The 23949-nt window shown below is 55.2% G+C and overlaps 1 protein-coding gene and 1 non-coding gene across 2 annotated transcripts; one reads left to right on the plus strand and one right to left on the minus strand.

The window, feature by feature from the left end:
• Positions 1-10396: 10396 nt before the first annotated feature.
• TRNAF-GAA lies at positions 10397-10469 on the plus strand. The gene has a single exon. It is a non-coding gene; the product is annotated as a tRNA-Phe (tRNA).
• A 7037-nt stretch (positions 10470-17506) lies between these two features.
• On the minus strand, positions 17507-23399 carry LOC122152996 (antigen WC1.1-like). Its single transcript, XM_042789126.1, has 9 exons — positions 23045-23399; positions 22645-22959; positions 21979-22293; positions 21054-21368; positions 20186-20323; positions 19362-19457; positions 18847-18930; positions 18137-18256; positions 17507-17571 (listed from the first exon to the last, which is right to left on the minus strand). The coding sequence occupies exons 1-9, from the start codon at positions 23397-23399 to the stop codon at positions 17507-17509; spliced, it is 1803 nt and encodes a 600-aa protein (XP_042645060.1).
• Positions 23400-23949: the final 550 nt, after the last annotated feature.

Below are 23949 nucleotides of genomic sequence, written 5' to 3' on the forward strand. Positions count from 1 at the left end.
CTCTTGACTTTTAAATTCATCTTTATCAGGTGATTTGCATACTAGACCAAGAGAGGCAGGTATTCCACGAACACATTTCCATGAGAGAAAAGGAGAGGTGGAGCACGGGTTCCGTGCATACATTGTGGGGGGACGGGGTGCATCAACACCCTTGTCAATTGAGTCAGTGGACGTACTCATCCCCCAATCCCTTATTTTTTCCCTCAGTTTTTGCTTAGGTCCATCTGGTGCTGGTTACTTACCTCTCTTATTGTTGTGGTTTAGGCCTGATTGGCAGCCAACCACAATGCAGCAGCTCTCTCTCCCTTCCCCCCCGGTAATGAGAAGGGACAGAGAGCCAGGCTTCGGGTTCAAGATAGGACTGGGATGGGGAAAAATCCCCCTTTTATGATCACGAGCAAAAGGCAGACTCGTTAGGGGAAGAAAAAAACCCATACATTTATTACAGACACTAACAACACATAACAGAGTAAGACAGTGAGAAGCATTGCCACATCTTGAGAACACCTTCCCCCCACCCCTCCCTTCTTCCCGGGCTCAGCTCTGCTCCCGTTATTTCTACCTCCTCCCCCAGTGGCGCAGGGGCAGGGAATGGGGGGTGCAGTCAGTGTTGCCTCTTCTGCCATGTTCGGTGGGGGAAAGATTCTGGAACTTGTTCCCCCTGCTCCAGTGTGGTCCCCCTCTCACAGGAGACAGTCCTCCACAAACTTTCTCCAACTTGAATTCCTCCCATGGGCCGCAACGTTCCCCACACTGCTCCGTCATGGGTCACTAACTTCCTCCGACTGGATTCCCTCCCACGGCTGCAGCCCTTCCCGAGCTGCTCCGGCGTGGGACTCCCCCGCATGCTGCGATCCTCCCAGCACTGAATTACAGCAGCAGGGCTACCTTTTCCCATGAGACCCCGGTCTTCTTCAGGCACAGAAGCTTGATTATGCCGAGCAGGAGCAACAGGCCATAAATCAGTGTCTGCTCCACCGTAGATCTTCATGGGTGGCAGGGGGGGGGCTGCCCTGCCGTCTCACCACAGGATACAGGAGGGTCTCTGCTCCGGCACACCTCCCCCCTCCTTTCTTCCTCCGTTCCTCCACTGACTTTGGTGTTCACGCAGCTGCAGCAACTCCTCCTCACAAGTCCGACTGCCCATTCACCACGTCCCTTCTTAAATACGTTATCGCAGAGGCGCAGCCGATTGGCTCAATTTCCCAAACAGAAGTGGAGCTGACGTGGAGCTGGCGGAGCTTCGAGAAGCTTCTCACAGGGGGCCGCCCCGATAGCCCCCTCCCCTGCCACCAAAAAACTCCACCACTCACTCAACCCAGGACACTTACTAGTCCTTTAACCCAAACATATTCTTTCACTGAGTCCACTATTCCCTCCTTTGAGGCTTATCTAAGGAGTTTGGCAATACAACTGCAAATGAGAGGAGCCGCGCGTCCTTTGACACACTCTGTGATTCCTTGGGCAGATAGTTTGTACCTTAGACTGATCAAAAAGGCCACAGATTGTCAAATTTTTCTGTGTTGATGACTTAGGTATCAATTCTTTCAGTTCCTTACACATCTCTGCCTGTAAAACCTTACGTGGGGCTCACCTAGGGTCGGGTGGTGGTGAGAGGCTGCCAGTGCTGGAGGAAGAACCATGGACGGCTGCCACGGGGTCTGTGCTGGGCAGACATTTCCCCACCCTGAACAACCACCCTGGTCCACGCAGTGCCTGCACCATGGGGCTGTGGGGCCATGTGGGGCAGCAGGACTTGGCCAGCCCAGCTGAGGAGGTCCTCCCTGCTCTGCCCACTGCCACCCATCGAAACTGCCACAGCCCCTCTGTGCTGGGCGATGAGGTTTCTGTGGGTGCCCTTCTGTGAGCCGCGTGGGCACCCACAGGGTGTGTCTCTGCTTGGAGCTGGTCGCCTTGGCCTGCCTGCATGGTCCTGGCAAGGCTTGGCCTTGGAGATGGGCAGTGATAGTCCTCAGCCCACGTCATGAGTGCCAGCCTAGGAATGACTCCTGCAGAAGAGCTCACACTGTGCTGGGGGCATGGGTGAGCCCTTCAGGATGTCCTCACACCAGGATTCTTCTTGGTACAAAGGGGAACCATGGCAGCCTGAAGTGATTTCTGCTGGATGGAAGCTGTGAGGGTTGCACAAGCACTCACAGGTAGAAGGAAAACCTTTTAAAAGGAAAAATTTATTGGGCTCTAATGATGTCAGTGCACTGGGGGTGCATACAGGCACAACTCTGATACCCTATTCCACCACCGTTATGACCAGAGAAGAAAAAAGCTTCATACTGACCCTCAGACCTGATGTTCCACAGCTCCTGCCTAAGTTGGTCTCCAAGCCCATACTCAGACAACTTGTGCTAGATCAAGTGCACCAGGCCTTGTCTCCATGAGTTTGGAACATCTCTATTGACCGAGATCCCACCATCTCCCCTGAGCCCTTGCTCAGCTGCTTGTCTCTGAGGGATCTCTCCAAAACCCCCAACCCTCAAAACCAAACAGCCCACTTAGCCTCTCCTAGTACACAATGTGCTCCAGGCCTCAACCATCTTTCCAGCCTCTGCAGGAATATTCACAGCCTGTCAAGGTCTTTCTTGTGCTGGGGAGACCCACACTGGACACAGCAATCCTACTGGGGCCCATGAATAGAGGAGAAGAGTGAATTCTCTTAAGCTGCTGGCTGTGATTTTGTTAATCCTGCCCGGGATGTGGTTGGCCTGCCTCTTCCCAAGGGCACACTGCTCCCTCCTGTCCCACTTGTGCACCAAGACTCCCAGGTCCTTTTCTGCAGAGCTGCTGTCCCCAGCCTGGCCTCTTGTCTGGAGTTGTCCCAGCGCAGTGGCAGGATGAACACTGGCATTTGTTTTCAACATTGTGTGGGTCCCAGGCAGCCCTTTTCACTGAGGACTACTACATCCACCTCTTTCCTCATCCAAAGGGCCCATCATCTCATTGTAAATGGTATTCAGGTTGTCCAGGGAGAATTTGCCCTTGTGCAGTTTTTACTGGCAGATCCAAATCCCCTTCTTGTCCTTCAGGTGCTTGGAAATGGCTTCCAGGAGGATTTGCTCCATCACTTTCCCAGGACGAGACGTGAGGCTGAGCAGCCTGTAGCTCCCTCATCTTCCTTTTTGCTCTTCATGAAGATGGGTGACATGTTTGTCTTTTCCCAGGCGTCAGGAACCTCCCTGACTGCCATGGCCTTTCCAGGGTGACAGAGCAGCCACACAATGACTTTGGCCAGCACCCTCAGCACCCTTGGCTGAAACTCACCCCAAAGAGGACCCATAGAGTCATGTATGGCCAACCAGCTTGCTGAAAGTCTCTCCAAATGTTCTTGGTCACTAGGCCTACTCCCTCACTGAGTTTTGAGTTTTGGGCCCACATTTTTTTTTTTTTTTTTAGCCTTGCTGTGTCTGCCAACACCCTTACTGAAGCCCCTTTTTCTACCTTCTGCATCCCTTGCCGGTTTGAGATCCAGATGAGCTCTGCCTTTCCTAGCTCCATTCCTGCATCTACAGACAAGGTCTCTGTGCTCCCCCAGGGCAGCCTGAGCCCCTTCAGCCCTCTGTGCATCTCCGCCCCATCCCACAGGCAGGCTGGTGGCAAGAGGGTGGCATCTGGGGACAGCACAGCAGTGCTGGGAGCAGGGGCACCAACAAGGAAAGGGGGTGTGTGAGCCATGCCCTGGGCTGCACACAGGGGCACGGGGTGGCTGGTGCCTCGGTGGTTGGCCAGGCTGTATGGGCTTGGGGTGGATGCCAGCTTGAGAGTAGGAGCGCTGGGATTTCCATGGAATTCCAGTGAAAATGTGGCTGCAGCAAAAGCAAGTGGGCAGGCTCAGGCACAGGCAACTGCAGTGGCAAGGGTGCACAAGAAAGTGTGCTGGCCTCCTGACATGGTTGCTCAACTTCATCCATAAAAAGCCCACATAGTTTTTGCATTTCAACAGGTTTGGCCTCGAAGATGAAACAGTTGTGCAAGGCTCCTTTTTTCTACAGGGCAGTTTCGCAAGAAATCCAGCCCAGGAACTTCCTGAACAAGCCAAAAATTTCTCCTTTTTACTCCAAGGCTCTGATTCTGGGGTTTGTCCTGCACACCTCTCTTGGGTGTTTAAACCCCACCATCTCCCCTTCACTGCAGCCATGTGACACCGACCCTCAGAGGAAAAGCTCACGTGCCCATGGTTACAAGTTCCTGGCGCTCTGTCTCAAGTATTTGTTCCAGAATGACATGACAGGACACATCAAGCCTCTCATCTTGCTGCACCCATTCCTGGAGGAACAGAGAAGTGACAGGGTTTGACTGTCCTCTTTTCAGTGCTGAGGCAGGATTTGGGGAAGCGCGGTGCTTCCCCCTGCATCAGCTCCTTCATCTCACTGAGAGGTGGGGCTACAACATCTGCTGGGCAGCCAGCCCAGGTTCTGGATGCCACCAGTCTTCTCTGGGGACATGCTTCTTTTAGCCACCAGCTGTTGCTGGGTCCTGCTCCACCTGCTGCCAACCCAAGGGCAGCTTCATCGCCCTTCTGGCCTTTGGCAACTTCTGCTCCACGTGGCTCCGTGCCCCTCTGGGCAGCTCTTCTTGTCTAGCTGAGAGCCACTCACAGGTGACCAACAGCCTCTATAACAGTGGCTGTAGGGGAGAGGGAAGGTGGGCACGAAGGGTTGCACTGGCCTTTCGCCACCAGGAATTGTCTCCTTTGTATCAGCCCTTAGGAAGCCCTGCCAAAGCATCTCCCAAATGCAGTGCTGGCAGGAGGATCTCCTATAGACACCTCTGGTCTGAGCCTCCTCCAGACGTCCACACCCCTGGGCTGGATGCTCTGCCTGACACAGGAGGATCAGGCCACTCTCCTTGTACCCACACCATCTCCACCTTGGGAAAGAAACACCTCTAAGATTGGAAGACAGGCTTCAGGCCTGCCCATTGCTCCCAACCCCCACTTCTCTGGATATCCAAAACAACCTGAGGGGTGCTTGGGCTACTCTTTAATAGGACGTAACCAGTCTTCACATTTGTCTCAGGACAACAAATGGCACCACCCAGACCCCAAACTCACCTGCTGCAGGTCCTGTACTGCACGGTGGTGATTGGTGTCAGGACCAACTGCTACTCCCAGCTGTACTTCTCAGGGCTGTGGTCACACCATCAGATGACATTTGGGGCACCAAAAAGGAATATTGTGGTTTACCCCCAGCTGACAGCTAAGCACCATGCAGCCACTCACTCACTATCCCCACATCTCCCCTGGTGGGATGGGGAGGAGAATCAGAAAAAAAATAAATGAAAACAGCAAAAATCCTCATGGGTTGAGATAAGAAGAATTTAATAATTGAAACAAGATGTAGTAATAATAATAATATTAATAATAATAATAATAGAAATAATTGCAATAATTGTAATGAAAAAGAAGGTTAAAAAAAGAGAGAGGAGTAAAACCAAAGAAGAAGACAAGGGGTGCCCAGTGCAATTGCTCTGTACCCACTGATCCATGCCCAGCTGGTCCCCCCAAGCAGTGATCCACATCTCCCGGCCAACCCACCACCTTCCTCCCTCTTGTTTATATACAGGGCCTGATGTCCTGTGCTATTAAATAGCACTTTGGTTAGTTCAGATCAGCTGTCCTGGCCATGCTCCCTCTCAGATTCTTGTGCCCCCCCTCAATGGCAGCATGGGAAACTGAACAATCCTTGACTTAGGATAAGCCCTGCTCAACAACAACTAAAACATCTGTGTGTTCTCAACATTGTTCTCACCCTAAACCCAAAGCACAGCACTGTAACAGCTGTTAGGAAGAAAATTAACTCTGTCCCAGCTGAAATCAGGACTTTGCAAATTGCCTTTCTTGGTAAGCCTGGCTCCTTGCAACCCTTTTTGTCAAATAGGCAAGTTCTTATGAGCCCCACTGCCCTCTGCATCTGACATGCACACCAGCTGGTTGGATCATTTGGCCTCTGTGACCAAAGGCCATGGGTCATGCTCATGATCCAGGCTGTTTGCAAGCAACAAATTCCTTCCTGTTGTTCTTTGCAGTCACGTGAACCAGGATCGGAAATGTCAGGCTGTGCTCTGCCTGTTGTGACAAACTGCTCAGCCCTCGTCATGGTCTGCCTTCAACCAAAAAGACTTTTCAGCGTGCACAACATTCTTGTCGGGGTGGCTTCTGCATACATGCCTCCGCTGCCTGCTGGCAGGAATTTGCTGCAAGTTTTGGAAAGCAGCAAATGCTGCTTTTTGTCGCTCTTATCCCCAAACTTGATGTTGTCGTTGCCCAATAAGGTGTGGTACTGACCTTCTGAGGCACATAGATTTACATCAACCTCACTGCTCATTGTCTTCCTGTGAATTTCAGTGTGACTGAGGATGAGCTAGCTCATCGTTACAGTGGTGCTTTCCACCTTCATCATCACTTCCATTAAATGAGCATTTCTTTTTCTTACCCATACGGCCATACATCCACTCAAGTTATTGTCTTCTCAGAGGGACCATCTGCACACATGCCTTAAATGCTGATGTGCTGGAGCTTCAGTGCACAGGGACCTTGAGATACTTGGGGCTTTGGCCAGCAGGAACCTCAAGTTGAACAAGGAGAAGGGGCAAAGTGGGACGGGACTGGCAGAGGAGTGAGTCTGAGGAGAAGGCCCTGGGCACTGTGAGTGATGCCATATGTACTGCTGGTAAAGGCTCACCATGAATAGAGCCAGCTCCTGCATACGGAGCTGCACTGTAGCATGACCATCGAGACATGGGGAGTTATCATCCCCCTCGACTCAGCACTGGTGTGGCCACACCTGTAACATTCTCCGGGTCTTCCCATTCTGAGGAGCAGGAAGGAACGGGAGAGTGCCCAGAGGATGTCTGCAAAGGTCGGTTTAGGGAGCATGAAGCACATGAAATGTGTGGAGTGGCTGAGGGACCTGGGCTTCCTTGTCCTGATGGTGTGGAAGGTCGTGCGGGAGTAAAAGAGTAGCTTGAAATTAGGAGTTTTGGGTGTTTTCAGAGATGGTGGAGCTTTTCTTTATAGTGGGAAACCACCTGGGAAAGGAAAAGCATCACAAAGTGCAGCTTGGGAGGTTGAGACTGGACAGGAGGAGAAAGAAATGTCCCTTGAAGGGTATTGCTGTGGTGCCAGAGGTCAGCCAGAGCCTGGATCAGTGCAATGCTTTGTGTTCCAAGGAACAGGCAGGGAAGAAGGAGAGATCTCAGGAAAGGCAGGGAGATGCCATAGGTTGGGTGTCCACAGCCTGGGGGTCTCTGTCCCCTTGGCTACGGCAGTTGTCTCTGCTACCAAGGCCTGGAAGGAGACATGATAATCGCATGGAACTGGGGCCTCGTGGCTTCCTTGCAGCCCCCCAGGGAGGCTGGGAGCTGTGGCACCACTGTCCTCCACTCAGCATTGCCCACCCCACCCCACAGTGCCCCAGGAAGAGCCCTGAGCCAGTGTGAGGGACGGGATCCCCCTTCTTGGGGCTGACCACTTGGCATGATAAAATATATCAAGTTTTACTCAGCATCAGCTCCCCTTGCACAGTGCCTTTGCCTACCTGTACTCACAGCCTCCAATTTTCTTCTCTAACTAATCCATGGGGACACCTGGTCTGTAATGGGCCTCAGAGGGGCCAATTAACACTCCAAGACACTGGCTTTTGCTTCTGACTGTAACCCCTTCAGAGGTTGGTTCAGCTCCTCTCAGTATCTGAGGTTCAAGCACCAAATACATCCCCGGTCTCATCAAAGTGCAGAAAACCCGAAGGAGCCACATCTCTTCCATCAATTATTTCAGGACTTCCAATCTTGTACAGCTAATTGGAGAGGTTTCAGGAGTTCAGGAGTCTACTTAAAGTGGAAGATTTTAATAAGAACTTAATAAAAAAACCTTTTCTTTTTTTTTTTTTTTTTTTTTTTTTCATTTTGAAGGGGTTTTTATTCCTTTTTTAATTTTACAGAAGTGATAGAAGCTTTCTCCAATTCAGAGGGTCTTCTAAGGAGGACAGGAAATGTAGCAACAGCAGTCTCCTCATGGTCCCCCACTGTATGGGCAACTTTCCTCCCCACCTCCCCAGACCCACCATTTCCCTCAGGGGCTGCCTGGGACTTGCATTCTTCTACATCAGACTTCCTCACTGATGTTCACAGCTGAATGTTACAGCTCCTTTGCACCAATTCCCACCTGATTTACCCTGAGACTTGACTGTAAATAGTCACAGGAATCTTATTAATTTTGAAGAAACGGAAGTAAAATATGAAACAAATTATTAAAAAAAAAAAACAAAAAACCAAACAACAATGAAGTCCTCAACTGTATGCCAAGTCCAAGCCTCCACTAAGGTCTACCTTCCTCAAGTGATGACCATAAAAGAAATATGCTAGACAAATATATAGGAAATTATAAATATACACAAAATTAGCAAGTTGTCTAAAAAGAGACTTTGGCAGTTTAAATCAACTTTTCCAACTTCTTGGCCAAATTTCAAGCCCAGAGCCTTGTCACTAGCTCATGCCTCTAGTGATCTCCCTGCCTATCTTCCTGTGCCTCCTTAGCCCATGCCCACCTCTAGCAAATGAATTTGGGGTGTTGTGGGCAACATTTTACAGCCAACTGAAAAATCATTTGTCAATGTTCAAAGCATTTCTGAGGTATAACTAAGAAAGAAATGAACTTGCATTGCATCATGTGGTTGTTAACATCATTATATTTAGCAAAACCCATCCTTGAAGACAGTCTGTTCTAAAAGCCCCCCTGCAACCGGACAGAAATTAAGATGCAAGAATAAACTAATTATAGTTGCTGCACTCTAACAAGCTCCCAGGGGAAAGTTACTGAGTCTGGAGAGCTATGGGAGGAATAAAGAGTCTTTGGGGTTTAGTGGGGCATGCTGAGGGGTTTGGGTGAGGAAGCTCCCTCAGGAGATTGACGTGAGCCTCTGTGTGGGATGATTAGAGCAGAAGAACAGAGGCAAGTGACTTCAGGGTGACAAAGAAAGGAGACAGAGACATCCTGTGTCATGTAGCCCCTTGGATGTGCCCTGCCAAGGGGCTCAGTGCTAATTCCCAGCCCATTTGAATGGTGATTCCTTTGGTCATCAGCAGCTGAGGTTTTCCCCCGGTCACTCTGAGGACAAATACAGGCAGAGTGCCACATCCTTGCCCCTCAGGCCTGTCACTGCCCAGCTCACCCTAAACCTTTGCCTATACCCTAACACCTAACCCTGAAAGGTGAGCTCTCATCCTTAGCCCTGCCCTGATCACTGAAGCTGAAACCCTCACCAGATGCCTGAAATCTAAGCCCTACCTACCTCCCTAATCTTTTCCCTCAACACCCCTCATCTTCAACCAAGTCCTTCCCTGTGCTGGCCTAACCCTGGGCAACAGCCCTGGGTGGGGTGCAGCTCAGCAGAAAAGGCCCTGGGGGTCATGGTGGACAACAAGCTGCACATGAGTCAGCGGTGACGGCTGGCAACCCAGGCCAAGAGCATCCTGGCTGTCTGAAGAGGAGCATGGCCAGGAGATGCGGGGGAGGGATTCTCCCCTTCCATTCAGTGCTTGCTAGACCACATGCCCAGTACTGCACTGAGTTTGGGGCCTCCTGCCCGCATTAGAGGAAAGACGTTGATGAACTGGAGCAAGCTCAGTGAAGAGGCACCAATACAGTTGGGCATGTGTAGACGTGCAGGGGGCTGGAGAGCTTCCCACCTGAGGAAAGGCTGAGGCAACACTGTCCAGTATGGAGATGAGAAGGCTTTGGGAAAACTGGTAGGAGCATTTCAGTAGCTGTCAGGCAGCTAAGAAAATAGAGCCAGGCTCTTCATCGTGGCAGATGGTGGGAAAAGGAGAGGCAAGGGATAAAAGTGGAAAGAACGTTCAGGCAGGAGATGAGGACCATGAGGTCACTTACACACTGGAAGAGGTTATCTTGAGAGGCTCTGCAACCCAGACCCTTGGAGGTTTCCAAGCCTCCTTTCCCCCTACATATGGTCTCCCAACATTGAACAAAATGCTCTTGCTCAGGCAAGAATGAAGCAAAAGCCTATGGCACCAACACAAGCTCTGCGTCCCCTGGGCGTTCTCTTCCCTGTGAGAGGGGTCTTCCACCAACCCCACATTCCTTCACCCTCAGCCTTTGCAGCTGCACATGCATGGCCTGCTCACTTGACTTTACAACAATCACCTTTGTATTTAAGTCCCAACACATACCTTGTCTCTCCTGCTGTAAGCTGGCACCCACCCCACACCTGGAGCCCACCTGGTCACAGAGGCAGGGAGAGGCCAGGCCCACTTTGATTGCACTGGGCACAGCTTTTTCCTGGGAACGTCCCCAAGGAGCTCTCCTCACGTGTGTCAGGCTGTGGCCTGGCACAGGTGGCACAGGGACAAGGGCTGCTGGGGCAGGGCTGAAGTAGCTCAGCTGGGAGAGCGTTAGACTGAAGATCCAAAGGTCCCTGGTTCAACCCCAGGTTTCAGCAATGTTTTTCTCCCTTAGGGTCTTGCAGAGCCCGTCTGCCTTCGTCCATCCTGCCCTGGCCCTCCTTGCTCCTTCCCCTCTTGCCAGAGCGCTGCCCGTGCGCTGTAGCTGCACATCTACAGGTTAGAAGGATCCTTCCTCTTGCACCACAAGCCCCCAGCCTTCCCCTGGGCAGGACTCTCCACTCAGTGTGTCTTTGGGGTGTTCTCCAGCTGGGTCTCCTTCCCTGCTCCACAGGGATCGGGATCTCTCCACTCAGGGGTCTCTGCAAAGACTCTGTCTCTCTCCTCATGGTCATTCTCACTGGTGCACAGACTGCTCCCCTCCTCACACACATCCTTCACCTCAACCTCAGTTCCCAGACGAGGGCACACTGCCCACAGGGAGGCCACCGTCCCCCCAGTCCCTGGGAGAGGCACTTCTTGCAGCTGAGGCCTGGATGCCGCATCCTCCCTCCGGAGGTCTGTCCCAGCGAGATCTCTGATACATCACACCCGAGTAAAGAAAGCCCATAGATCCCCATGGAAAGTTATCCAAGTTCGGCCAGGAAGATTACGCTTCTCACGATAAGTCTGATAATCATTTTTTCTCTAATGCATAGTCGAAGGTTCAGTGAATGGCCATGGTCCCAGGCTTACATTGGGCATACTAATAAGACTAGAAATGTGAGCAACCACACGTTGGCTACTATAGTTATGCAGGGGAGAAATGTGCCCACAAAAGAAGAATGGGATGCCTATCCGGGAGAACCACAATTGCAGGGAACATTGGGACAAGAAATGAAAATTCAGATGCAGAGCATTTAATAGCTCTACTTACTGGGCAGGAAAACAAAGGCTGTTTGGGACAAAGCCACCAATTTTGAAAGGAGATTCCAATCTTGGTGGACTATGGTGAATTTTACCTATGACTCCACTACTAACATAGCTACTGCCTTTGTGCTCACTATACATAATGCCACAGTTTATGTAATCCACCCCATCATTGCATTAGGATTGAATCATGAGGACACAGTGCTCTATCCTTCAGAACATAGAGCATGGGCCCGGAAGGTGAATGAGAAATGGCAGACTGTAAACGTGGAATCTTGTATTACCCGGGAACAACAGGGGTTCATCTGTGAAAGTAATACAATTGATGCCCAAGATGTATGCCTTGACACTGAGCAAAGTATTTGCCACTTCGAAATTCACCCAGATAATAGTAAAAAAACGGTGATTGTATATACTGGTCAAGGCTGTATATGTTTAAGAACTGCTTGTGTATTCGTAGAGATAGATCATGACAATGTAACTTTGCCCATTGGGAATCATTCTAATTTCTGTATTTGTAACTTTGTTAAGATCATTGGGTGTGACTTTGTATATTGGGCACCAGTGGTTTCCCACCAGTTGATAAAATCTAAAATCATAGGTTATCTCGAATTATCACCTACACCTATTGGAATGAACCTTACATTAGTAAGGCAATTGATTAAACATCAAGATTTGTTAGGGATCTTGAGAGAAATTCAGAGAAACTGAGAGAAAAATTTAGTTACTATACACCATGATACAAAAGAAATAAACAGGGTTTTGCAAAGAGCAAAACAAGATGCAAGTCACAACTGGTGGGATACTCTTTTCGGCTGGTCGCCTTCTGCAACAGGGATTCTTAACACTATGATACACCCCATTGTGATTCTACTAGGTAGTTTAGGAATTTTATTAGTACTAACCATCATCTTGTATTTATGGGTCTGGAGAATGTTTAAAAGAATAACAGTGATGCATGAGGCTTTATATTATTTGGGGGATTGCTGAAGTAAAAGAATTTACTCAGTATAATAAGAAAAGGGGGGATTGATACAGGGCCAAGATAGGAACAGGGGATGTAAGGGTTAACATGAGAATAGCAAGAAGGGGATAACAAAAGAAAATAGTTCAAGGGAAATAGTTTAGATAACGGTTAACAGTTCTGCTTAGTGAGCAGACAGTTTGTAAAACACGATGAGCTCTCTAGGCTTGGAACTAGACCCGCGGTTTGGACAACAGCCAGTAAGAAACTGAGTCTGCGCAAAACCTGGGGTCACAGAGCGGACAGGAGGAAGAGGAGCTTGACTTCATCCCCAAAGACCCCCACGACCACCACCAGAAGACACTGCGCAGACTCAACTAGGAGGAGATTATGGAAATGCTAATTATAATACGAAGCGGGGATAGGTGTTGCATATGTATAGGCGTATTGCGAAATATTATGAATATGTAATCATTTGCTCTATAAATCTAAGGTAACAGCACCCCATGTTGGGTACACAATAGGAGGAGTTATCCCCTGTGTACCTCAGCGCTGAATAAACATACCTACTTTACAATCTATCAGATTGTGGAGTCTGTTTCCGCACGTCAGTTCCCAGGACAGCTGACAAAGCCGTGCTGAGGATCATCCCGTGGCACATGGGCACCAGTGTTGTTCATGCACACACTGTCCTGAGCAGAGTTTCTTGTCCCTCTTTACCCCCCTGAGTCAATGTTTGATGAAACACAGACATGCTCCTCTCTGGACATCAGCTGGGGGAGACACAGCACAGGGGGACCCCTCTGGGGCCTCACAGGAACATCCCTCTGCATCAGCTCATCCCTCCTGCAAGGGCACAGGTCAGGACAGAAACGTTAGCAGTGGCTCCCCTGAGCTCCAGCATGGATGGACACCAACCCACACTGTGACTTCCAAACAGCTCCAGCTCAACCACTGGACATCAGTTTTACTCTCCAAATTTGCCACCCCCCACATTTTCTGTGCATCACATATACTTCTGTGTTCTCTACCTTCTCAGCACCAGACCCAGGGCCCACAGCAAAAGTGTCCTAGCAGTGCCCAGTTTCCATCCTCAAATATCCTCACAGACTAGACTGCCTGGTCCAGACCAGCTGCAGCCCTTCACAGCCATCAGTCCCTGCCCAGAGGAAGAAAGACCTGCTCATGAGCACCAACAAACTGCTGGGCTTCCCTCTTGCAACCTCTTGCTGCTATAGAACCCTTCTCACCCATCAGGAACAGGGTGACGACTGTGACCAAGGAGATTGCCTTCTGTCTCCAGTCTGAGCATCTCCCCAGTCAAGCTGTCAGGCCAAAGAATGGCACACACTGGACTGTAGTCCCACAGCAATGTGCACATCCTAGCCCCCTGCAGACCTGCTGCCTCATAGCCAGCTCCCCAGGCGTGCACCTCCAGAGAAGTCTGGCTTCTGTTGTGACTGAGTGCAAGTGAGAGGAGGGAGAGGGAGAGACTGTCCGTCCAAGCAAAGTTACTGTCTTGTCAGCTTTGAGCATGAGCTTGAAAATGCTTGGCCACAGGGACAGTGCCTGCAGGGTTATCACCGCTCCAAAAGAGTCCTGCTAGGTCCTGAGCAAGAGCAGTTGAGTCAGTGCTGAGGATGGGCTGTGGAGCCATGCGTGTGAAGCAGAATGGATGATGAGCAGTCCATCTCTTTAACTCCACTCAACCACTCTACAAGTTCACAGTGGCTATGGTCTGGTTTTGATTCTCTCAAACCATCTCTGCGAGGCAGGGGATCAGTAGGGAAAAATCTATGTCACTGGGCAACACAACTGCCCCATGTTTACCACCATGAAGACACCACCCCTGCATGTGGTCAGGCTCTCAGCCTTGGAGTTAACAGCTGCCCGTGCTCAGCCACCCTGCCACGGAGACCCCAGCCAGTGCTGTCCCAGGTCACTGCTTTGCTGTCAGGACAGGCCTCAGTGCTGGAGGAGTGGGGAGGTCCCTGAGCCCAACCCACACCCGCAGCCCCAGGGAGATGGAAGCCTGCTGTCCACCTCACCTCCTGGGATGCTGGTGGGAGGAGTGGTGCAGGGCAAGGCCCAGTGACTGGAGGAGGGTTTATAGGATTTCTGCCCCTGTGTGCCCCCCACACACACCCTGGGGTGCAATCAGAGCCTGGGGGCACCTCACCCCATGGAGGGAATTTCCCTCACCCTGTTGCACTGCTCCTGCTGTGGAGTTGGGGACAGACGTGGCAGAGAGGGGTGTTGTCCTGGCGGGCAGAGGAGGCTCAGGGGTTTTCTCTTCTCCATCGACCTAGCTCAGAATGGGCCAGAGCATGGGAGAAGTGCCTGCAGCAAGAGCCTCCTCCTGCCCCATTTCCCTGCAGAGTCGGTAAAGGGGCAGCACTCTGCAGTGCAGCCCTAGGGCAGGATCAGGCCCCAGTGGAGAGCCAGTCCTGACTTCCCCCATCTCAGGAGGCTTCAGGTGCTGTTTTCTGCAGAGGGTCCCAGGGTACCTGGGAGACAACGGCACTGTGATTGGCACAGACACATCATGGGAGGAGAGTGTCTCTCCTGCTGGCAGGTCTCAGGGGGCTGTAGCTCAGTGGCCGAGCAGCTCCTTTGCATGGGGGAGCTCCTGGGTTCCATCCCCAGCACCTCCAGGGGTGCTGTTGCCCTGACTCCCCAGCCACAGGCAGGTGTGGGCTGGAGTTCAGGCTCTGGTCATCTCCAGGCCCTGTGGGCCTGTCCTGCCCAGCCAGGGCTTGGCTTTGAGGGCAGGAGGGCAGTGGCATGGCTGGGTGTGCTGCCTCGGCCGAGCACCGTCCTGGAGGAGAAGCGGGCAGCTGTGCTGGACCTGAGCTCAGGTCACTGCCGGGCACCACAGAGCCACCCCACCCACTGCCCAGGGACAGCGCTGGGCAGCAGAGTGTGCTTCCCTGTGGGGAGCCCTCAGGGAGGGCACAGAAGTCGCCAGCATGCTCCAAATCCTTTCTGGCTGCACTGAGGGATGTGCTGTGAGAGTGCTGGTCCAGAGCAGGTGTCCTTTGGGACCAGGGCCACACTGCCCTGGTGGCTTTCCAGGGGCAAGGCTCTGAGATTGTCCTTTCTCCAGGGGGATATCCCAAACCACATGGGAAGCACTCCTCTGTGCCAGCAGGTAGGGGTGTCTGAGCTTGATGAGCCTGGGCAGGGCTGTGGGACTCCCAGCCAGAGAAATGACATTTCCTACCCTGACCCTGTCTCCAGGTGTTTCTCCTTCCACTGGCACCACTGGCTGGAGCAGAGCCCCAGTTCAGGGAACGTGGAGCTGCTGAGGTCAGGCACAGCTCGGCAGAGGTGGGACTGGTGGGGCCGGTGCCCACCTCTTATTCATGGGGTGTCTGGTGTCTCCGTGCACCCTGTGCTGGTGGGATCGGGGAGTCACAAGCCTGTCCACAGCCATACCCAGGCAGCAAGGGCCAGGACATGGTGCCTCGGCTGCTCCCCCAGCAAAACCACTGGCAACCAAAACGGGGTGAGAGACACGGACTTTCACTGCAGGGTGCCCATCCCTTGGGAACAGGGAGCCCAAACTCAGAGAAATAAGGCTGCTCTCCCATGGGCTTTCCACAGCCAAGCTCTGCCCAGTGTGGGGCAGCAGTGCTGAGGGTTGGGGTCTCACTGCGACCCCCGTCAGGTAGATCCTCAGGAGCTGCAGGAGCAGCCACAGATCTGGGGCACAGTGGCAATCCTGCCTTGCTGCAGAGGAGGGACACAGCTGGCAGGGCCAACCTGTTAAGTCCCAAAATGCATGAAACAGGTTCTTTCTGCTCAGGGGTGCTGCCCCCTCAAGCACACCCACACCTGGGGCTTATTTCCTCAAGGAGGAAGAGGCAAACCTCTACCAGGTGCCAGATTATGAGAGAAATATTACACCTGTGGGAGGGCAGAGCTGGTGGGGCAGTCACACCGGATAGGCACTGGGTTCTTCTCCCCAGTTTCCACATGGGGCACCTTGAGTGTGCAGATCAGTGTCCATACTGCCCAGAGGCCCCCACCATCCCATGTTCAGAAAATAACACTCCCCTCTTCATCTTCACTTTTATAAACTTATTTCTCTGAGATGCAGGGCTGGAGCTTATCCCAGTGGGAGTTCTCCAGGCTGTGTTTGCAATGCCCATGGATGTCACGCATCACTGTGGGGGTCTTGCCCTGGGAACGCTGCTCTCCCATGGGGGCTGCCAGCAGGAAGGCTCTCGGGTGTGGGGCAGAGGGATGTGTGAACCTCGGCTCCCCCCAGGTGCCCCCAGGGTCAGCCCAGGGGTGGAGGAGCTCCCAGCAGGCAATGGGGCAACACTGCAATAGGAGAGGATGTTGGCAACATCTTCCTCCTCTCCACTCCTGCTCCAGGGCCAGATCCTGCTGTTTGCAGCACCATGGAGCTGCAGCTACTCCCCACAGGCAATCCTGCCACACACACCCAACGCACCTTCCAGCCTGCAGCAGAGAAGCCCATTGGGGAAGAGCCGGTGGAGTGCAGAGACCCACCAGCGGGAACAGGGAGGGCAGTTGGGCAGTTTGGGCGCCAGGTCCTGCCCAGGTGCCAAACTCTTCTCCCAGCCTGGCTTCTGCACAAAGTTTCTGTGCCGTGGGTGCTGGGGCAGGTGAAACCCCAGCTGAGGGAGAGGGACCCTGGCTCAGCTCCCAGCAGCACCTGTTTTAGTGGAGGGACACAAAATCTCCACTGCCATGGAAAAGTGCCCACATGAGCATCCTCCCAGATGGGCCCTTCTCCAGGCCAGGGGCTGGACCACGGCTTTTGGCTGCTGCACGCGTCTTGTGGCAAAGCTTTCTCCATCCCCCTGGCCCTCTAACAGCACCGAGGGAACGGTGCCCTCATCCTCGGTGCTCCCAGCCCTCACGTACCTGCCCACAAGTACTGCCCCGCACACAACCCAAACTGACATCCCTGGCAAGGCAGCAGGGGAGCAGGGGTGGGAGCTGGAGGGGAGCAGGAGGAGTGTTGCCCACGTCTGCCACGGGTCTGCAAGGCAGGAGGAACAGCCCATGGAGACTGAGGTCCTGGCAGAGCATGAGGAGAGAGAATCCCAGCCACGTGTTTCCCAGGAGGTGGCTCTGCACCCTGTGCCAGGGCAGTGGGGAGCAGAGCTGCCTCCCAAGCATTGTGGGAGGTAATCCGTGGGCCATGATCCCACCTGGGGCTTGCTGGGGTGTTCAGAGACCTGCGGTCACCTTAGTGCTCGCTTCTGTGAGACAAAAGCCCAGGGCTCACCCTGACATGGCAGCTCTGTCGTGGCCTCTGCATGGTGGGATCGGTGTGGCCCAGGCAGGGCCTGGGGGAAAGAGCAGCTGGAACCCTTGGGGGAGAAAATGGGTGCTCCCACTGGGGTGCATCCCAGGACCTATCAGAGAGCCATTTTGTCTAGAAACTGCCTGTGGGCAGCAGGATGGAGATGTCTCTCTCACCAAGATTATTCCCCAGGGACCATGGCCTCACGCAGCCCCACAGGCTGACCCTGAGCCTGCTGTCCCTGAGATGTTGCCCCTTCCCTGCCACCGTGTCTCTGTTCTCTGCTCCCCCTGAGCAGCCTCAGGGAGATGTCCTGACACCTGGCAGGGAAGCATCAGCTCTGGGTCAAAGCCCCCAGAAGCTTTTAATAAGCAAATATAAGAATGCACAGCATAAAAATGGGAATAAAAACGGAGGAATCTCCCGGCGGTTTCTGCTGCCCATGGCTCAAGGGAGACAGTCCCCTGGTGCTCGTGGCTCTCCCAGCTGCACAGACCTCTCCTCCCTCCCGGCTGCACCCAGCTGTGCAGCAGGGATGGGCTCTCCTGGCCTGGGGCTCAGGGACTGCTGTGCACCAAGCTCCGGTGTCACAGCCTTTGCGTCCTCACAAGGAAGTGCCACAGGCACCTCTTCAGCATCATCATAGCCCATGCTCCCTGGGGACAGGGATGAGGTGTCTCCTTCAGCTCCAGGGACGTCGGCACTTCTCCAGGAGCGCAGGCTGCCCCCTGCAAGCAGCAAGGCCGGACGTTTCAGTTCACACCATGGGGTCTGTACACCACCACCCTCCCTGATTCTCGTCACATTCAGCTCCTTCTCCCACCTCCAGGCCTTTCAAGGAAAACTCCCATGCCAGGTTCCCCCTTCCCAGCAGGTTTGGGTGTCAGTAGGGTAGTGACTTGAGGGGCACCAGGGATGGCACCCTAGGAACAGGCAGCGCTCTCTTTCCCTCTCACCTCCAGGTGCAGCCCTGGGCCCTGCTCCCTCCTCTGGCATCCTGGGCATTTTCCACTCTCCCTGCCCAGGCACAGCATCCTCCCCCGCATCAGGAACCTCCCTGGCATCATCGTAGCCATCTTCTGGGTCACCTCCGGGCAGGACAAGGACGTCTGAAAGGAGAGGGGATCTGGTGACAGTGAGAAGATCCGTCCTGCAGAGCATAGGATGGGAGGATGTGCAGGGACACAGGGCGGAGACACTGGGCTTGGCAGCACCACAAGAGATGCCCGTGTCCTCCTCATCTCCAATGGTGACACTCAAGGACACCTCTGTCCACCCCATGTCTGCAGGGAGATAAATTCCTTGCTGCCTCCCTTACCTGGTGCTGATCCCAGACCTTTCTGCTCCTCACTGACCGCAGGGTGGGGCTGCAGCTGGGTCAGGGACTCCTCTGAATAGGAGCCTGGAGAGATGCACAGCGGGTGTTATGGAGCAAGCCCCACTGACATCGTTCACGGTCAGCGCTGCTGGGGAAGGGGGACCCACAGAGCTGGGGCTGTGTGGGGAGGAGGGCTGGGAATTCACCCTGCTCCCCCAGGACAAACCCTGTCTCAAAGGAGCTCCCAGAGCTGGCCCAGGACAGCCCCTTCCCTCGCTCCTCGGGTGTCTCATGGGGTGCAGGGGCAGGAAGAGAAGGTCTGTCCAGCTGGGACAGTCAAAGCTGACTGGGAGAAAGCTTCTCTCCTGGGACCAGGACCTGGATGCTCTCCCCACAGCCCTCACAGCCCCAGTGCCACAGGGACCACAGGCTGGGGGGCTTCAGGGGGTCAGCTCTCGGTTGGTGCCAGAAGAAAGGGTCCTGCAGATGTGTCTCCAGGGAAGACCCACACCCACCTGAGCGATCAAACCTGGCTCGTTTCTCCCACGCTGGGCTGCACCCGATCTCCTCGTACACAGCCTCGGGGAAGGGCTCCTGGGCTCTGCTGGAGCCTGGGGACAGAGGCAGGGCTGGCACAGGGACAGGCAGAGGGGCAAAGGGACCCCACTGTGCTTCCCCAAAAACAGTTCCTTGGGCCACCTCAGGACAGGTCTAACAACACAGCCCCACTATGCTGTCCAGGCACAGCTGCCACATCCCCAGTGAGGGCAACATCGATGTGAAGATTATCTGGGGCAGCATCACCCTCACATCATCCCTTTGGAGACAGCGCTCATGCCCCTCTGGCCTGTGCGCCATGTCCCCCTTGTCTCACCCTGGATCTGTTCCCACCTTTCCTCTCCACCTGGAGCTTGCCCCTACCTGCCCCATGGGTCTAGAGTAGGGCCCCTGTCCTGCCAGGGGGTGGGCAGAGTTGGGCAGAGGGACAGCCTGAAGGCCTGACACCACGGTGATGGACCCTGCTGCCCCACACTCCTCCTGGCATCTCTCTTTCCCCAAAGCCCCCTCCAGCACTACCGAGAGCACTGCCAGCCTTGGCCATCCCCACTCTGCCATTTCTCTCCTCGCCCCATGGCTAACTGCCCCCACCTTGGGGCACTCTACACCCCTTGCTGCTGGTGCCCCACAGCCAGTCACTCAACGGGGAAGCACATGTGACAGGTAGCAGCACACAGTCTCACCCTCCCACTCTGCCTGTGCCCCTTGCTGACACCCCCCACAGCACCCCACAGTCCTGCCAGGAGGTATCTCCCCCCGGCACCTCTGGGCAAGCACCCACCTCTGCGCCCAGCCCCGGCGCTCAGCACTTGTCCAGCCAGGAGGGCCAGGAGCAGGCAGACAAGGGTCCCCAGGATGATGCACATGATGACGGGCACTGAGACTCTCCTGCTGCTGCTCTGACGGCCTTGGGTGGGATCTACATGGGAGAGAACTTGGAAGGGGCAGCACCAGTGCTGGCCCCATCACGCAAAGCAGAAGCAGGTGGAGGGCCCCAGGGGTGAGTGACAGGGAAGCTTCCACCCTCCTGGGTAAATTACAGCTCTCCCCAAACCCCTGCCACCACTCCAGTATCTCCTTCAGGCAGTTTCACACCCCAGCAAGGAGCCCCTTCCATCCAGCTGTGGGTCACAGCCTGGCCCTGGGGGTACCCAGCCTCCGGGGAGGACAAGTTACCTGCTCGGGGTGGGGGTGTTGTCGTCCTGGGTGTAGCTGCAGAGGAGGAAAAGGAGAGCTGGGCTGAGAGAGTGGGTGTGTGGGTATCAGGAAACCTCCTCCCTAACACACCGTGTGTGTGTGTGTGTGTGTGTGTGTCTCTAGATGTCCCTGACACATCCCAACCAAATTGCCCCTCCTGTAGTGCCAGAAAGGGAGGCCGGGACAGAGCCCAGCACCTCTGCTTTGGGAGGCAGGCAGGATGTCAGAGGCAGCCCAGGGGATAGCCCTGGGGCTGCAGGGACCCCACGGGCAGTGGCCAGAGCACGGCCAGTTACACCGAGGCTGCTCCCTGCCTGGCACCGGGTTCCTGCACTCCACAGGAATGTTCTTTCTCTCGGAATGTCGGGGGCCATGCCAGGACCGCGTGGACAAAAGGCCTTCCCTAGCTCCCTGCCAATACCCGAGCAAGGGCTCCCAGCCCGGCCACTAACCTGAGCAGTGCACAGCAGCATCTTCCTTGTGCCGGCAAGCCCCGCTGTCCCCGGGCTGGGCCCAGCAGTCCTGCAGGGACGGCTCCGTCCCCCGGCACTCCACCTGCTCCAGCCAGATGGGGCCCGTCCCCATCCCAAACGCAGCCTCATGCAGGGCAGACACCACAGGGCCACAGCCCAGCTGCCTGCACGCCACCTCGGCATCCTGCATGTCCCACGAGTCGTCGCACACCGTCCCCCAGGAGCCATGGTGCCAGACCTCCACTCTGCCCGAGCACCCGTCCTTGCCTCCCACGGCACGAATCTTCTCCCTGGCTGGAGAAGAGTAAGACCTCCCATGGCACCGGGAGAGCAGGCAGAGTCCTGCCAGACAGAGACGGGACCTCCCTACCTGTGCAGCTCGCGGAGTTGGGGCACGACGCCGGTGAGGTTTGAGGCATTTCTGGCTGTCCCCCTGAAGAAGGAAACACTGTGGTGAAGGGGCTGGTTTGGGGGATCATGCAGAATAGAGTGGGGCTGAGCTCTGCTCGGGCCTCCCTGCACCATCTGGGTCACGGCAGCATCTGAAACCCTGTCATCCAGGGGACACGTGCAGGACTGTGGGGGGACCCTGATTGCTCAGCCCCAGAAGGTCCCTGGCTCACAGAGCAGCAGTAGCTTGTCTATGGAGGGGAGGCTCTTCTGAAACGTCTGGTCTCTTCTGAGACCTCACCTGGAGATGCCTCTGCCTCCTCCAGGCACTGCTGGCAAGCTGGGTGGCAACTGCTGCTGGACATGTGTGGCCGCGGTCATGTTTGTGCCACTGACAGCATAAGGGTCTGGCATGGAAAGGAAAAGCCTCTCCAAGATCTTTCTCTGTGTTTGGCCATGCCCCGTGGGGAGCAGGAGCTGGGGTGACACTGGTGCCTGGGTGGCTCAGAGTTACCATTGCAGGTGATGTGGATCTCCTCTTCCAGGTATTCACATGACTGTGGATTCCAGGGCGTGGAGGGACACTGCCAGAAGGAGCTGTTTCTCTCCCCACACTGAACACGATCCAGCCAGGCAGGGCCAGACACCCTGCCAGAGGACAGGCGTATTTCCAGGGATCCTCCGTCCCCGCAGCCCAGCTCCTTGCACGCCAGCATCACAGTGTCCTGAGTCATGGAGTTAGAGCAAACACTCCCCCATGTCCCGTTGTAGAAAACCTGCAGGCGCCCGGAGCAGCCGTCGCTGTTCTCCAGCCTCAGGGCCATGAACTCTGGGAAGAAAAGGCCCCAAAGCAGGAACAGGCTGGTCTAGGGCTGTGGGAGCCAGGACACCTCTAACCCCCCAGGCCCTCAGCTGGGCAGGGGCAAGGCCACCACATCCCCCTTGCACCCAAGGGCAGAGAGAAGTCCTGGATTTACAGCCAGCCCTGCCCTTCCCGGTAACCCTTGGGGACGGCTGAGCTCCCCAGGGACCCCCCGTGGGACTGAGGGTGTCCGTGCATGGGTGGGCCTCGGGCAGGAGCTCAGAGGCAGCCGGGGCAGCCTTGGCCATGGCCGGCTCTCCCCGCATCCTGCCCACCCCGGGACCAGGCTCCCACCACAGCTCCTGAGGTGGCACAGACCTGAGCAGACGACTCCCGCATCCTCTTTGTGCCCGCAGTCGTGCTGCCCCCAGGGCCCAGCAGGGCAGTCCCAGAGAGCAGCTTCTGCCCCGGAGCAGTTCACACCATCCAGCCAGATCTGCCCAGAGCCTTCCCCGAAACGAGCGGAGCCGGCTGCCTCCACTGCCTCTCCGCAGCCCAGCTGGTGGCAAACGACGGCGGCATCAGACAGGTCCCAGCCGTCGTCGCAGACAGTCCCCCAGATGCCCTGGGAGTAGATCTCCACTCTCCCCGCGCAGCGCCCGGCCCCGTTCACCAGCCGGACCCGCCGGCTCCCTGCAGTGGGTGGAAACCCCAGTCGCTGTCAGGGCCTGCCCGCCTGCGCAGACCATCACCTGGGCTCCTGGGCAGTGCCACTCACCCCAGCAAATGACTCCCACGTCCTCCGCAAGCCCTGCCGCCAGCGCACTGCTGGGCAGGGAGGTATTGCAGAGGGTCAGCTTGGCCTCGTGCCCTGCACACCGGACCCCTCGCAGCCCCACGGGGCCCGTCCCTCGCTCAGGCTTTGGGGGGTTGTAGGCTGTCCCTGCCTCTCCGCACCGCAGCTGCCGGCACACCACGCTGGCCTCCTGCACGTCCCACTGCTCATCCAGGACTCTGCCCCACGCCCCATCCTGGAAGATCTCCACTCGTCCGTCGCACCGGCTCCCTCCGCCCACCAGCCGCAGGGATCCAAAGCCGGCTGGGCCTGGGGAGAGCAGAGATGCCACGGCCATCGGTGGCACCGGGAGCATGGCACCCTGCAGGGAGCAGGGCGAGGGGGGATTTTCAACCAAACGGGACAAGGTGGAGCCTTGTGCTGATGAGAAGCAAGGGCAAAGCCTGGGCCCTCCCTGCAGCTCACAGCCAGGTCAGCTGCTGCTGGGGGCACCAGCTCCTGCCTGGGTGGGGGGATGAGGCTCTGCAGGGCTCTCTGTGGGGACGGGATGCGGTCGGCTGCAGCCAGAGGGATGGAGCAGAGCCCTACAGCCCTGTCCTGGGCTCGCTGCACAGTACGAGGACAGAGGAGCCTGGGCCTGGCGGTGGTGCTGGGGCCTAAGCCACTGCCCTGGGGGCAGATGCCTGCCTCTGTTCAGTCCTCAGCTCTCCCAAAGTCAAGCGGTCTGTCTGAGCAGGGAAAGCCCTCCAGACGGTTCCTGGGGAAGCCAGGGTTTCCCCAAGGAGAAATTCAGCCTGATACAGCCATGGAACCCCTGCTTTTAGTGGCTATGTTGCACACAAGTTACAATTGGAGCTCATGCAGCATTTTTCCAGCACTCACCTGAG

Source organism: Tyto alba, unplaced genomic scaffold, assembly GCF_018691265.1.
Source record: "Tyto alba isolate M040663 unplaced genomic scaffold, T.alba_DEE_v4.0 Super-Scaffold_15, whole genome shotgun sequence".
Taxonomy (NCBI): Eukaryota; Metazoa; Chordata; class Aves; order Strigiformes; family Tytonidae; genus Tyto; species Tyto alba.

Coding starts and splice junctions, on each gene's coding strand:
- LOC122152996 (XM_042789126.1), bottom strand. CDS start 23,399: ATGGCCGTGGCATCTCTGCTCTCCCCAGGCCCAGCCGGCTTTGGATCC. Junction 22,960..23,044: donor CGTGGGAGTCATTTGCTGGG/GTGAGTGGCACT, acceptor CACCCACTGCAG/GGAGCCGGCGGGTCCGGCTG. Junction 20,324..21,053: donor TGCTGCTGTGCACTGCTCAG/GTTAGTGGCCGG, acceptor TCTCCCATGTAG/ATCCCACCCAAGGCCGTCAG.